Source organism: Colletotrichum graminicola, assembly GCF_000149035.1.
Source record: "Colletotrichum graminicola M1.001 genomic scaffold supercont1.40, whole genome shotgun sequence".
Taxonomy (NCBI): Eukaryota; Fungi; Ascomycota; class Sordariomycetes; order Glomerellales; family Glomerellaceae; genus Colletotrichum; species Colletotrichum graminicola.
This window is the reverse complement of record NW_007361044.1, coordinates 255568-268985: the sequence shown is the minus strand read 5'-3', so window position 1 is coordinate 268985 and position 13418 is coordinate 255568. Positions and strand designations below refer to the sequence as shown.

Here is a 13418-nt window from a genome sequence, read left to right as displayed (position 1 = left end):
ATATCTCCATGGCATTCCATCAGAAACGTATATTGTATCAAGTACCGCGCATGGTACTTTCACGGTATTCCCCCCCCCCACCGTATATCGTCGTTATTGCGTATCTGTAGGACCGCCCTTGTGCCTGTACCTTCGTGTCGCCAGTTATTTTTGTCTTGGTGTCTTGACGACTATCAACCTCACCCAGTTTGAGGATAATGAAAACCCTCACAGAGAGTGAATGAGCATGAGTTGTCGCATCCCCAGGGCCGTCTCACAGCTCCCAAGACGCCTTCGTGAGGCCCTTCACTTTCTCGAAAGGTTCTATTCTAATAGAGTTGCGAGTTCACCTGAGCTGCCACTTATACAGCCAAGTCTGAGTGACCGAGGAGTCTCATCTCTCTGGGAGGGCAATAGGAAACATGACAGGGAAAGCAGGATGCTGGATGGCCCTAGGAATCATTCCACAATTAAATGGGGCTGGGCGATGTGACGGAAACCTGGACGCATCGTCGGCAGGAGCCTGACAAGCGCTTTCAGCGCCTAGAGAGGGCCAAGGAGAAGTCGTTATCCCATGCGCTTACGCATCATTCGTTCAACAAGATCACCACGGATGTGAGCGGCTGCAATCTATCTGCTTGATTGGCCTACATAGAAAGCTTTCTACCCCTACCTTCGGCATGTGGGCCGTCGTTGCATAGCTTTTATTTTCATTTAGTCCTCCATTGTCGTTGCCTCTGCTCGCCACATGGTGAGCTCCGGACCCAGCGCTCTCGAAAGGGCACCGCCGTCAACCCTCGTCACCATTTTCCGTCGTCAGATGAGCGAAAGGAAATAAAACGACTCCATTTGTGTCAACGCCAGAAGGGGGGGGGGGGGGGGGGAAGGGAGCCTAACGGCGGCGAAAGGATATCCTGCAATCGTCATGTCATCTATCCATGGTATCACTACAGAATGAGCGGGCGAACGTGGGCCGCAGAGCCAGGGATTGGCGAGTCGAGCTCTAGCCCGTGACGCATGGCTTCTGGTCAGAGCCCGTAGAGCTCCCACTCATCGAATTCGGTTTGCTGTCCCCCAGGGTCTCGTGCCGCAGTGCCTGCGTCCTCGAGGTCCCTGAGCGGGGCATACTCAGTTCGTAACTCTTGAGCAAGTCACAACTCGTCGTCCTCCAGCTCGGACGGCTTCAACAGACCGCCGACCTTGCCGCGGCGCTCGAGGTCGGCCGCCTTGGCGTCCCGCTCCTGCTGCTCCTTCTCGACCTGGAATAGCTCTGCGTTGTCGCCGGCGAACTCCTTCAGAGAGATGAGGAAATCGCGCAGGTTGAGGCGGAACTTGTCATACTGGGTGTTGAGTGTGAACAGACCCTCGACGAAGGTCTGAATTTGAGCACTAGGGACTGTTAGTGCATGCCAAGCGACATCACAACAGGGGGAAAAACAAGTACTCACGGTTGCAGGTTGGGGAAGGCCCCGCGGAGCAGATTGGCCACAAAGTTGGCGAGGAACTCCTTGTTCGAGGTGCCGGCGGCGGCCTGGTCGGGGCTGTAGATGGGGCCCTGGATCTTGGCCGCGCTCCCGTCGGCGGGCTCGACAAAGTAGAACATTCTCATGAGGACCATAGACTGCGTCTTGAAACCCGCCTTATGGTCGTTGTCGGTGAGCACGAAGAAGACGTCCTGCAGGATGGTGATGAAGAACTGCTGGAAGAAGGCATTGGCCGTCTGGACGTCTGTCTTCTCGGCGATGTTGTTGATTAGCTCCAGGCACATGTTAAGTCCCGCAGCCTCGACGTCGCGGTTGTCGTGCTTGAATGCCCAGGAGCACGAGTCGATGACGAACTTGAACTGGCGGTTGTCCAGTTTCAACAGCGCTGGTCACAGTCAGCTTTTTGGCCCTCTGGGTGCGCAGGGGGAGGCGATATACGTACCGGGGAAGCAGTGGAGGTTGATGGAGCGCAGAAGGTTAAAGAACTCCACGCGGTGCTCAGGGAACTCGGAGAAGTCCTTGTTGATCATGTCTAGGGTGCACTCGAAGACGTTCTCCATGATGTTCGGGACCTGGTCCTCCATCAGGGTGGAGAGCTTGGTGATGATGGCCGACATGGCCTTGAGAACCTCGGCGTCGCGGGCACCGGGTACGTTGCGGTTGTAGTCGATGAGGATCGACTCCAGAAGGGGGGGTACCATCTGCTGTCGCACGGATTGCAAGTCCTCGGCCTTCTCGACGTACGTCTCGACGAGCTTGAGGATCTCCTTCTTGATGGTGCGCAGCCCGCGGACGTGCGGCATCTTGGTGGCAATCTCGCCTGCAATGTGTCAGTTTGCGCCCCCTCCCCCACATTCATACGTGTAACATACCTTGCTTCTGGACGGCCTCGGAGATCAGCTCGCTGGTGGCGCGGTACATCTGCAGCATGTCGAGGAAGATGCGGCCGATCTGGGGGTAGAAGTAGGGCCCGATTGACGAGCAGGCCGAGACGTTGGTCTTCATGATGTTGCCAATGACTTTGATCGTCTCGGAATCCTGGAGGATGACGGGGTTGACCCGGGCCTGTTTGATGATCTCATCCCACGCCGCGTTGGGGATGGCCATCAGATCGCTCAAGAGCCGCTCCTGCTGGTGCTTATTGCCCTGGGCGGCCACCATGTAACCACAGGCCTCGTAAAAGGTGTGGACCTGCTGGGGCGACAGGTCGCAGGTGATCTTGTGCATGTTGCGCACAATCTCCTCGATAAAGGGCTCCTGCTCGCTGGGCTGCAAGGCGACAAAGTGGCGGCGGCACTGCCTCGCAATCTTAATGAAGGTATCGCAAGCCATGTCCTGGACACCTGCGGCGGGGTTAGTTTGTCTACGCTTGACGCGCATGGGGGGGAGGCGGCCTACCCTCGTGGGACTCGTGCATGAACTCAAAGAGCTTGTTGACGACGGTCTTGAGGAACTTCCAGTGGGCCTTGAGGAACCGGGGGTACTGCCCGACAATGTACATAATATTACTGGCAACGACGGCCTTGTTGTCCTTGCCGCGCTTCATCTCGGTGAGGCCAAGGAGGTCTTTGATGACGGTGACGAGGAACCTCTTCTCGGTCTCCTCGTTCATGGCCAGGGAAATGGAGCCGATGGCCCAGCAGAGAACGTTGCAGTTGTGCCAGGACCATTCCGTGCCGTCCACCTGACGGGCGAGCTTCTCCGTCATGATGTTCTCGGTGTCGACCACGTCCAAGTGCGTCAGGTACACCAGGCACTCTCGTATGGTCTTGTAGAGCTGCACCGTGTCGCTCTCCTTGACGAACTCGCGCACGATCTCGCCCTCGTCGTTCTCGACGATGAGGACCTCTTCGGGGCGGACCATCTTCTCGATCATGACGGTGCGGAGGTTCGACAGGACCTCGTTGTACTTGTGCTTGCGCAGCGGGTAGTTGTTGAGCAGCGTCGGGTTAGGGGCGCCAGCCCCGGACATGCCGCCGGCCATGCCCATCAGGGGGTTGAGCTCAGTCATTGGGAGCTGCTGCATCTCGTCGTAGAGCTCATTGACGAGCTTCAGCCAGTAGTCGAGGGTGATCTTGAAGATCTCACGGTCGTCGATCTGGGATATGCGGATCAGGTAGTAGTGGCCGTGGGTGAGGAAGTCCCTGTTAGGCAGGTTCTCGATGAGCTACGACGGGTTAGCATGGCCGAATGACGACGGGTTGCCCGCAGACTCACGTTCAGGTGCATGCCGAAGAAGTTGCACAGGAACAGGGCCAAGTTCTGGATGAACTCCTGATCCCTGGAGTTGCTGTTGGGATATGTCGACTTGAGGTCGAGGCTGATGGGGATGATGGTCGCGATGGTGGTCAGGACCTCGGTGAACATCTTGATCAGCTGCTCGTCGTACGAATTCGGTTGTCCGGGCCCGCCGGTCTGGAGGCCGCCAATCTCGGTCAGGCACTGCAGGGCGACGTTGCGGAACTCGGGGACGGGCAAGAAGCGCGTGCGCAGGGTGTCGATGAGGGGCGTCTCAAAGATATAGCCGAGAGGGATCCAGTTGCAGAAGCGCAGTAATGTCTCGAGGGTGGCCTTGACGAGGCTCGGCTGGTCGGCTGTGTTCAGAACCTCCTGGCAGAGGGTGAAGATCTGGGAAAACTCGGCGCACATGGTCGTCTTCAGGTTGCGAGTCTTGGTGGACGTCATCTGCTCGGCCGAGTAATCGAAGACCTCCTCGGACAGCAGGCGCAGGATGACCATGTTGTTCTCGCAGATGGACAGGCTGGAGTGGCACGACGTGATGATCTCGTTGATGAAGGTGGGCCAGTTGTGTGGCCATTCCTGCTTCAGGATCGAGATGAGGACGAGGTTGAGCTTGTTGAGCAGCGTCTTCTGCTCCTTCATGGTTTCTTCGGAGCTGGAGCACTGGATGATGAACTGCACGACAAAGTTGCGGATACCTGGGCTGGTCAGTTGGGCGATACGGACGCGGGGTGGTGAGTTGATGGGCAAACCTTGGCACTGGTCTCTCGGGAGGACCTTCCATCTCGTCATGATCACATTGTCGAGCACCTGCAGACCCAAGACTGTAACCGGTCAGCTGCTGTTGCATTCCCACGTACTATTTGCGCCCAACGTACACTTTGTTTGGGGGTAGGTCGCTTCGGCAAGAATCTTGTCGACGAGGAGCCACGAGTCTTGGTCTTCCTTGAACTGCAAGGTCTGTGTCAGGGCCCGTATCTCACGATCGAGGCTGGTTGCTGCGTACCTGGTTGAGTGTAGCTTGCGCTTGCTTTTGCTGTATTCCAAAATCATCGGTCAGTTTCTGTAGGAAATCTCCAATGCCCAAGGAGGGAAAACTGCGGCGCACCTGTTCTCCACGGCCCTCGTAAAAGGAGCGGACGATCTCGTCCAGCTCAGGAATCGTGATGGCCATCGCGGGTGGTGCGGTCGGGCGGGTGGGGTGGTGGAAGAAGGTCGATCTCGATCGCAAAAGAGAGGCGGCAACGGGTGAGGGGGGAAATCTGGTCGCGGCACTCGTCCCCAGGTGAGGAGGGGGGAACGAAAGCGAGAGCGCGGGCGCGGCGGCGATGCGAGCGCTACGGCTAGATGCAGCAATAGAGAGAGGACGGATTCGTGTGTTTGGTTACAAAAGAGGTTTTTCTTCTTCTTCTTTCGCAATTGGAGGAGAGAAGTAGAAATAGCAAGAGGGAGGGGTGGGAGGTGAGGAAAGTCTGCCTGGCGTGAAGGCGAGAATAGGTTGGTGGTCCAAAAAGAGCAGTGCGAAAGAGGCGGATCGGGATGGCGGGGAACAACCAATTTTGTCAGCCGCCCGCTAAACTCCACCAGCCACAGGTCGCCGTGGTATCGATACCTCCCTCGCAGACGCTCTCTTTACCGACACTCTCTCTGTGTGCGTGTGTGTTTTCCCTTCCCCCCCGGTGCCCCCCCCCCCTCTTTCCTCTTGCTAGCCTTAGAGCTGCGAACCTACGTGTGAGAAGCTTGGGCCTGCCGGACGCACTGCCGCTGGGCACATCCTGTGCTTCTTCAGGCTACTGGATTGAAGACTTTCCGCTGCCTGCCTGCACTGCACTGCACTGCACCCCTCTTTTCCACCTGGGGGCACCTGGCGCGCTGAACCCTGCCCAACTGAACCATTCCCACGGCAACAGCATTGAGGCTACCACAATAAACCGAGGACTTTGACACTGCGGTGATGTATACGTAGGTAGAAGGGCTGTCACTGTCACCTCCCCTCGCCTCCTCCCCTCGCCCTCGCCACGACCATGAGCCTGGGGGAAGTACCGACGACATTACGGCGGCGACGCAAGGCATCGGAATTTTTTGTTTCGCCCAGCTGCTGGAAGCCCCCAAAAGCAGAGGTACCAGTACATACATATATAGATGCCGCTCGGGGCTCCCACCTAGCGGCAATACATACAATGCAGTCACGCCTCGGAAAACGAGGCGGCGTTCATGGCCCGAGAAACACATTCCAGTCTGGATTGTCATGCTCACCCCTCGTGGCACTGAAGACTGCCTAAAGCTCAAGCTTATAATCGCAACCACAGCCAGCCTAGGTTTGCTACAGGAATGAGTTGCATCCAAGGCGGCAACACAATGTCCCTCCTCCGGTATCATTACACTTACGCCGTGTGTCCCCTGCGAGGTGATCCCATCATTTTGTTCAAAAGGCTTACATGTCAATTCAACGGAGCTGATCTACATCCGGCCATCTGAGGCTTGGAATGACCTCGTCGACTCAATGCCCCCAGGCACTGCACCCTTGGCTTCTCGGGCTACCGCCAAGATAATGGTTCTAAGCTGAATGTTTATGTATTTCTTTGGCAGTTACCACGCCAGATCTAATACGGAAGTAGGCGGTGTTCAACACGCGCGTTTTCTTACGCCTTTTGGTATCCAACCTCAAATAGACTATCTTGGAGGGCCTTGATGGCATTGTCAATGTCCTTCCGGTTGGGGTCCGTCTGTGCCAATTAGCAATCACTCTGGTCACCGTGACGGGGAAAAACTCACCACACTGACACCCATGTGCCCGAAACGGATGTATTTGGGCGCAATCTCCTTATGGATGCCGCCGGCGAAAACGATTCCCTTCTTGGCCAGGCTAGGCAGCAGCTCCGCGGCCTTGACGCTTTCGGGAAGGTAGATGGCCGTCATACCGTGAGCCTGGTTCTCGGGCTTCGCGGCAACCTGCTTCAGGCCCAGGTCCGCAACGGCTTTCTTAACCTTATCGGAAACCTCCTTATGCTTGGCGAACCGCTCGGACAGGGGCTTGGCGAGGATCTGGTTGAGGCCGGTGTGGAGGGCATGGATCAGCTGAGGGGATGGCGTCGCGAAGTACGAAGGCTTCTTGGCCTCATAGTTTTGCATGACTGCGATGGTCAGCCGGCGTTCCCTTCATCTGCGCGCGCTCCCATCACTCACTAGGGGTCCAGTTCTTGAAGGATGCAAAGTAAGACGCAGGGGGTGTCTTGCGCTGGGCAAACGACTTCATGGCGGCGCTGCTAAACATGGAAATCGACAAGCCGGCGGGGACGCCGATGGCCTTCTGGCTGGCCGTAATGACGCCGTCAAGCTTCCACTCGTCAAACTGGATCTCCTCGACGCCGACGCTGCAGACACCATCGACGATGACCAGGGTCTCAGGGGACACCCGCTTGACCAGGGCGGTCAGCTCCTTGAGCTCGCTCAGAACGGCGGTCGACGTGTCGACGTGGGTGACGGTCAGGACCTTGTACTTCTTCTCGGACAGGGCCTTCTCGATCTCGGGGAGCTGAGGGCGCTCGCCGACGGGGGCCCTCAGCTCGGTGACGTTGCCACCGTACGTCTTGAAGCAGTCGCTGAAGCCGTTACTGAAGTAGCCAGTGGCCAGGACAAGGACGTCCTCGCCGGCCTCGACAAGGTTGGCGGCGACCAGATCCCAGCCGAGGGTGCCGGAGCCGGAGATGACAAACGGTTGCGCCTGCGGGTCCTTGGTCTGGAAGAGCTGGCGCAGCATCGACAGGGCCTCGCCAAAAGTGTTTACAAAACCGGGGCCGACGTGGCTCTCACTGCAGAAGTTCACTTCGGGTCAGCGCGACGGCTTGAAGGATGTCGGGAGGGGACACCCGAGAGAGACACGGGCGGTATGTCGGCGGGTCACAGACCTGTAGTGGCTCATGGCCTGGAGCACAGCATCATCGAACTCAATGGGCCCCGGAATGAGGAGGGTTGGGTGAGGCGGTTGAGAAGACATGGTGGAAAAGGGTCGTGTCTGCGTCTCGTTGTGGTGTGTGAGTGGTTGGAAGATCAATTGGAGCGGTGCAGGACGGCAGGCAAGAGGCGGACTTACGGCTGTTGATGTATCAGTTGCGGGTTGCAGGTGCCTCGAGATGAGCGATACCCGAGCTGATGAGGGGTTGCTCAGGTTGTGGAGGGGCATTGTCCCCTGCTTCGCCAATGTGCGGAGGGGGAGCTGGAGCCGCGTTAGGGGAATGTGCATGTGCGCCTATGCGTCATTCACACCTCGGGAGGTAAGCCGATCGTCTTTATCGGATGGAACGTAGCTGGGCTAGAACAAAGGGCTGGATGGGCTACGGCTTACAACTGCTCGGATCAGTCCCGCCGCTGGGGAGAGAATATTCCTAGGATGAGGAGAACGGAAATAACTCTGAAAGAGCGGGAAATCGGAGGCGCTGCTTCGGACCGGCCCCGTGGAGACTAAAAAGCGATTGAACCCGAAATGTTATCAAGTAATCCCTGCTTGCTTTTTAGATTGCAGTGCCTTATCATCACTGCTTTGGGGTACACTAACGCGGAGGACAGATGATTCCTATAGAATTGCGAGGACAGCGAATAGATGGCTCGGCATTCGAGTCCGAGCCAAGGAGATGGCCGTCGTCTTTCACTCGTCTTTTGGCGTCGGAAAGTGGAGGGCTCCGTATTCGAACGGGTAGCAAACGAGGACGCGACGAGAGTTTCGGGGGACGACACCGGACGATATCGGCCCTGACTAGACACACTTGCTGAGCCACAGCCATTGTGGAACATCCCGCCCCGTGCTGTGGCTTGACGGGCTCACCGAAGCCCCACTCGACCGTTGTTGCAGTTGGAAGCGGTCGCAGTAGAGCGCACTGGGAGCTACTACACTCGTCAAGCTGCTCAAGCAAGCTACCTGATTAAGGGACGTCCCATTCGAAATCCGCCCGTCAACAAGACAGCCGCGCTCGTAGGCTATCCCTTTCATCGCGCGACCTCGAAACCACCACAGCCAGACTCCACCGGGCTCGCGGACCTTTCCAATCGGCCGCGCGACCCTCCAGGCAGCTCCCGACCTCTCGGCGCCTACATCACGATCTCGAAAGCCGCGTCGCACGCACCGCCCTGAGCCTTCGCAGCCATGGCGTTCTTGATACTGGTCATTGGCGACCTGCACATCCCAGACCGCGCCCTCGATATCCCTCCCAAGGTGCGCCCATGCCCATGCCCGTCTTTCCGACTCCCACTAACACCCAACAGTTCAAGAAGCTCCTCGCTCCAGGAAAGATTGGCCAGACCCTCTGCCTGGGCAACCTAACCGATAAACACACGTACGAGTACCTCCGGACAATCGCCCCGGACCTCAAGATCGTCAAGGGCCGCTTCGACGTCGAGGCCACGAGCCTACCCCTGACCCAGGTCGTCACCCACGGTTCCCTACGCATCGGCTTCCTCGAGGGCTTCACCCTCGTCTCCAACGAGCCCGACCTGCTCCTCGCCGAGGCCAACAAGCTCGACGTCGACGTTCTCTGCTGGGGAGGCACCCACAAGTTCGACGCCTTTGAGTACATGGACAAGTTCTTCGTCAACCCCGGCAGCGCCACAGGCGCCTTTACCGCGAGCTGGGGCAAGGACGGCGAAGAACCCGTCCCAAGCTTTTGCTTGATGGACGTACGTATACTGTTCGCTGACCGGCGGGGCTTGTGGGACATTCTGAGGCAGGGGCCGCTTGCTGACTGTTTACAGGTACAAGGCATCTCCCTTACTCTATACGTTTACCAGCTACGGAAAGACGATAAGGGCAACGAAAACGTGGCGGTGGAAAAGGTGACATACACGAAGCCTGTGGAGCCGTCTGCTGCGCCATGACTTACGACAAACGATGTGATTCGAAAAGGCGGATGCTTGGAGGGGACGGGAGATACTAGCCACCGCCAGCTGGTTGTCATGATTCAAGACCGCACGGCATAGGGCAATGATGATCATTATAATAACATAAGCTTGACTCGGCCGTTTTCCCATGGCTCTATGCTCGCACCTATATGCGCACAAAACTCGGCCGTGTCTCTCTGTGGTATCCCCAACGAAACGCGTCCTGAAAGCCAAACAGAAACGGAAACAAAACAAGGAGGGTGGTATTGACCAACATATCCAACTCCTGAAACACCAGTGCTCATCAGTCAGTCGTGGGGGTGGGGGATCATTACAACATCATGCTCCGTCTTCTCATCGAGGATTTTGACCTCGTGTCCGGGAAGTCCCCGCTCTCCACGCTCTCAAAGCTACTATCTTCGAGGCTTTCGGCTTCCAAGTGGCTCCTCTTCGGTAGTACCATCGATGCTCTCTTTTTGGGCCCGCCGGCTTTTGCTCGTTCGGCCCCGTCCGTGCTATCGACCTTGAAGTCCTCCCTCACGACAGACGAGAGGCGTCGCGAGGACTTCGACTGGCGCGCCGGGGCGACGTCCTCCTTGGACTCAGCCCAGGAATCGTCGCTGGCTGTGATCGAGGTCCTGAACTCGTAAGGATCCACTTGCCGCTCGGGCGACGGAGTGGGCTGACTGTCGATGATCTTGCCGGAGACGGAAGCGCCGCTGGGGGGTTGTTGGGACGGCCTCTGTCCTTCACTCTCGCTGATAGATCCCGACATCATCGAAGACGAGCGTTTCTTGCGCAGAGGCTTCACCACAGTAAGCATCGGCTCCGCTGGCTTTGCTTTGTTGGCTGGGCTATTGGGGCTCTTTTCTCTTCGCGCGGCATCCTGCGAGGGAGACATGGCTGCCGAAATCTGTTTCCAGGTGCTCTCTTCGCTAGACTCGCGCTTGACCACGACAACCCCCTCGCTAAAGAGCTGCTCCGCGTTGGCGCTCCCACTCCGCTGGAGGTATCTGGTCTGGCCGGTAACGGCGTCATACAGCTCCTTCGTGGGACGACGCATTTTGTCCCGCAGATTAGGCTCTGCGTAGCTGACAGCAGCTCTTGCCCTCCTGCTCGGCCGGGATGTCTCGCCGCGAGATGAGATGTCTGTGGGCGGCGGCGTATCGCGCACACTGGACAGGCTCATTCTGGACGTGGGCTCAGGTGATGCTGGAGACAGCAAAGCAGCTTCCGTAGGGACAGTCTCCGTGCTTGGGAAAACCTCGGTAACGGGTGCAGGTGGCGGTGGTGAAGCAGCAGGCACCTCCACGGGCGACTCGGGCTCGGCTTCCTCTTTGATCTTCTGGGCCGCCCGCTCCCTTGCTGCCCGCGGCTTGGGCTTCTCAGGTGCCTTTCCATTGTCTGCCCCGGCCTTGGCACTCTTCACGGGCGAGGTCAGGTCGTCGTTTGTGCTCTTGGCCGACAACGGCTTCCTCGGGTTCAGTGGCGCCGACATGCGCTCCCTGGCTTCACGGCGCCTGTTGGCCAGTTCCTTCAAGGTCTGCCCGCTGGGCTGTTCGCGCGCAGCGTCGGGACGTCCTTCAGGCTCTTTGGGTTTCGGCAGTCCGGCGACCGGCTTGCTGTTCTTGATCGTGTCATCGCTTATACTGTACTTTCGCTTCGAGCCGACCTTGACGGTGGTCTGCGGCATTACAGGGGGCAAGCTGTGATCTTCTGCGGGTGGACGCTTGGTATCGGTTTGAACCTTTTCGCTCGTGGGGATGGAATCAGGTCGAACAATGACGGCCTTGTCGGACTTATTCGTTGTCTTGGGTGCAACGGCCGGCTGTGGTGCGGGCGCTGGCGAGGGTGACAGCATCGGCGAGCTGTGTGAAGTCTCTGGTCCTGCGGCGTCCAAGGGCCGGTGGGGAGATCCGATATTGACGGAATCCGTATCGACAAACCGCGACAACGGTGGTGGCCCAAGTTCTGGGGAGTCGGTGGTGTCGGTGGTATCTGTGATATCTGCGGCCTCTGAGCACAGGGCTAGGATCTGCTCGCGACTGGAAGCTGTTAGCACTGCGCCGACGATGAAGGCTGTTCGACCTACTCAAGCGTTGCTCTGGGGTATGACTTGTTCTCTGCGATGGGAGGCAGACGGCCCTCTTGCAGCGCTCGGGCCTCGGTGTCCTTGGTCGGCTCCCTTGGCGGGCGCCTCTGGGGCGGGCTGCGATGCGACAGACTGGCCCTCGAGATCCTCCGCCCTCGGGGACTCGCGTGTCGTTTCGTGGGAGGCTCCTGACCGAGGCTTGCAATAAGTGACATGCAGTCCATCAGCTGCGTTTCGAGCCTAGATCTGATGTCCAGGGCATGATCTGCTATTCTCCGGGCATTGCTGTTCTCGAGCTCCTTCTCTAGCCCGATGATGCGGCCATTCAGTTCGATATTATCTGATAAGCATCGAGAATAGTCGGCTTCGAGGTTTTTGATGCGGGCCAAATGAATGGCGTTGGCCTTGGCAAGGTCACGGTTTTGTCGCAGCAGCTTCCTACGCACTTTAACAAAAGTTAGCCGACAAGGTGCACCGATAACGACCAAGAAAACATACGCGTGTCGATGCTATCTGCGGATACGGGAGGTTCGTTTAGTCGGGCCATGGTGCATTCTGGAGGAGGAAGACGAGTCGAAGTAAGGCGATGGGACCAAAACTGAGGAATGGGAAAGTGAGCGAAGCGAAGCATGCACGACACGACACAAAGGTGGCTGGGAGTGACGATGGGGCCCGGGGGGACTGAGAGAAAATTTACCGAAGTGTCATTTATTTACACTCGGCCTATTCGGGACTAGTGTAAATAAGCATTGCAGGGAAAGGGGGTTGCTGGGCGCATCCGGACGGGTCAACCCCCCACCGCCTGCCGCCGCATTCTTTGCATGTGCACATTAAGTATTTTGACGGTGGTTTCTCTGACTTGTGCATCGCACCCAGCTGCCACCACCCCACCACGGCCCTCAACATTCTCAACCAACCAGTGTCCTGTGTACAACGACCCCTTTCATAACGCAAACGAAGTCTTACTTAAAAGCAAGAATGTCGTTCCCAACACGATCCCTTTCAACTCGGCTCCCCGGGGCGGGGTCGCATAATGCTTCAGCGGGCCCGTCGCCCATGCTGGTTGCGCGTATCGCCGAGAAGAAGGCTGAGCTGGAGCACCTGAGGGAGCTTCGCGACCTCAGCGCTGCCGTTGCAGGCCAAATGGAGGCTCTGGAGCAGAAACTAGCGACTCTTTCGGACGGAACAGAAGGTGAGGACGGCCAATTCCCGGCTCCCGACCAGAGGCAGGGCTGACGGATCCTAGCAATTGCCATGGTCGTTGGCAATTGGCATAATGTGCTGCGTGCCATCAACATGGCTTCCGGTATGTTGCGGTTACTTGCGAAGAAGAACGTGTCCTAGACTAACACTGCATCTCAGCCCAGCTCGCCAAGCCGCAAGGAGAAGAACCGTTGGAACCGGAAGGCGCCAGCCTATCTCTCCCTCAGACGCTGGTTCGCATTCCGACGGAGCATGCCCCAACACTGCAGGCGCAGACCGAAACCATGGCCGAATCCGCAGACAACAGCATGGCTACTCCGTGATGGATGGGTTTGGAAGACAGCATGCGACCGAAAAGCAACATGTCTTACATCACTACGGACGGGGCACGTACGGCTGCGTCGTATTGTCTAACACCTGCACTTTCTACCGAAACGCGCCATCAGCCCTTGCGGATTACAGGTGCAAAGGTGAATCCTTGGGTCAGCAGCTAGAGCAGGCTGGGAGCTGAATGGAACCCACGGGCAGCACCCGCCAGTGCGGCATGC

General features: G+C 57.8%; 5 protein-coding genes across 5 annotated transcripts; 2 read left to right on the top strand and 3 right to left on the bottom strand.

Moving 5' to 3' along the window:
* Positions 1–1130: 1130 nt before the first annotated feature.
* Positions 1131–4878, bottom strand: GLRG_08711 (uncharacterized protein; the record flags this gene model as incomplete). The annotated part of the gene is made up of 9 exons (XM_008099261.1): positions 1131–1368; positions 1428–1848; positions 1906–2283; positions 2336–2806; positions 2862–3630; positions 3681–4402; positions 4457–4528; positions 4583–4655; positions 4711–4878. 9 exons carry the CDS (start codon positions 4876–4878, stop codon positions 1131–1133), a joined length of 3312 nt encoding a protein of 1103 aa, XP_008097452.1.
* A 1468-nt stretch (positions 4879–6346) lies between these two features.
* Positions 6347–7701, bottom strand: GLRG_08710 (alanine-glyoxylate aminotransferase; the record flags this gene model as incomplete). Its single annotated transcript, XM_008099260.1, has 4 exons — positions 6347–6430; positions 6480–6838; positions 6891–7516; positions 7613–7701. 4 exons carry the CDS (start codon positions 7699–7701, stop codon positions 6347–6349), a joined length of 1158 nt encoding a protein of 385 aa, XP_008097451.1.
* Positions 7702–8844: 1143 nt separating this feature from the next.
* Positions 8845–9572, top strand: GLRG_08709 (MJ0936 family phosphodiesterase; the record flags this gene model as incomplete). The annotated part of the gene is made up of 3 exons (XM_008099259.1): positions 8845–8913; positions 8964–9374; positions 9450–9572. The coding sequence occupies 3 exons, from the start codon at positions 8845–8847 to the stop codon at positions 9570–9572; spliced, it is 603 nt and encodes a 200-aa protein (XP_008097450.1).
* A 334-nt stretch (positions 9573–9906) lies between these two features.
* On the bottom strand, positions 9907–12214 carry GLRG_08708 (shugoshin; the record flags this gene model as incomplete). The annotated part of the gene is made up of 3 exons (XM_008099258.1): positions 9907–11620; positions 11668–12112; positions 12166–12214. The coding sequence occupies 3 exons, from the start codon at positions 12212–12214 to the stop codon at positions 9907–9909; spliced, it is 2208 nt and encodes a 735-aa protein (XP_008097449.1).
* Positions 12215–12645: 431 nt separating this feature from the next.
* GLRG_08707 (DASH complex subunit Dad2) lies at positions 12646–13193 on the top strand (the record flags this gene model as incomplete). The annotated part of the gene is made up of 3 exons (XM_008099257.1): positions 12646–12859; positions 12914–12973; positions 13030–13193. 3 exons carry the CDS (start codon positions 12646–12648, stop codon positions 13191–13193), a joined length of 438 nt encoding a protein of 145 aa, XP_008097448.1.
* Between the last annotated feature and the right edge of the window lie 225 nt (positions 13194–13418).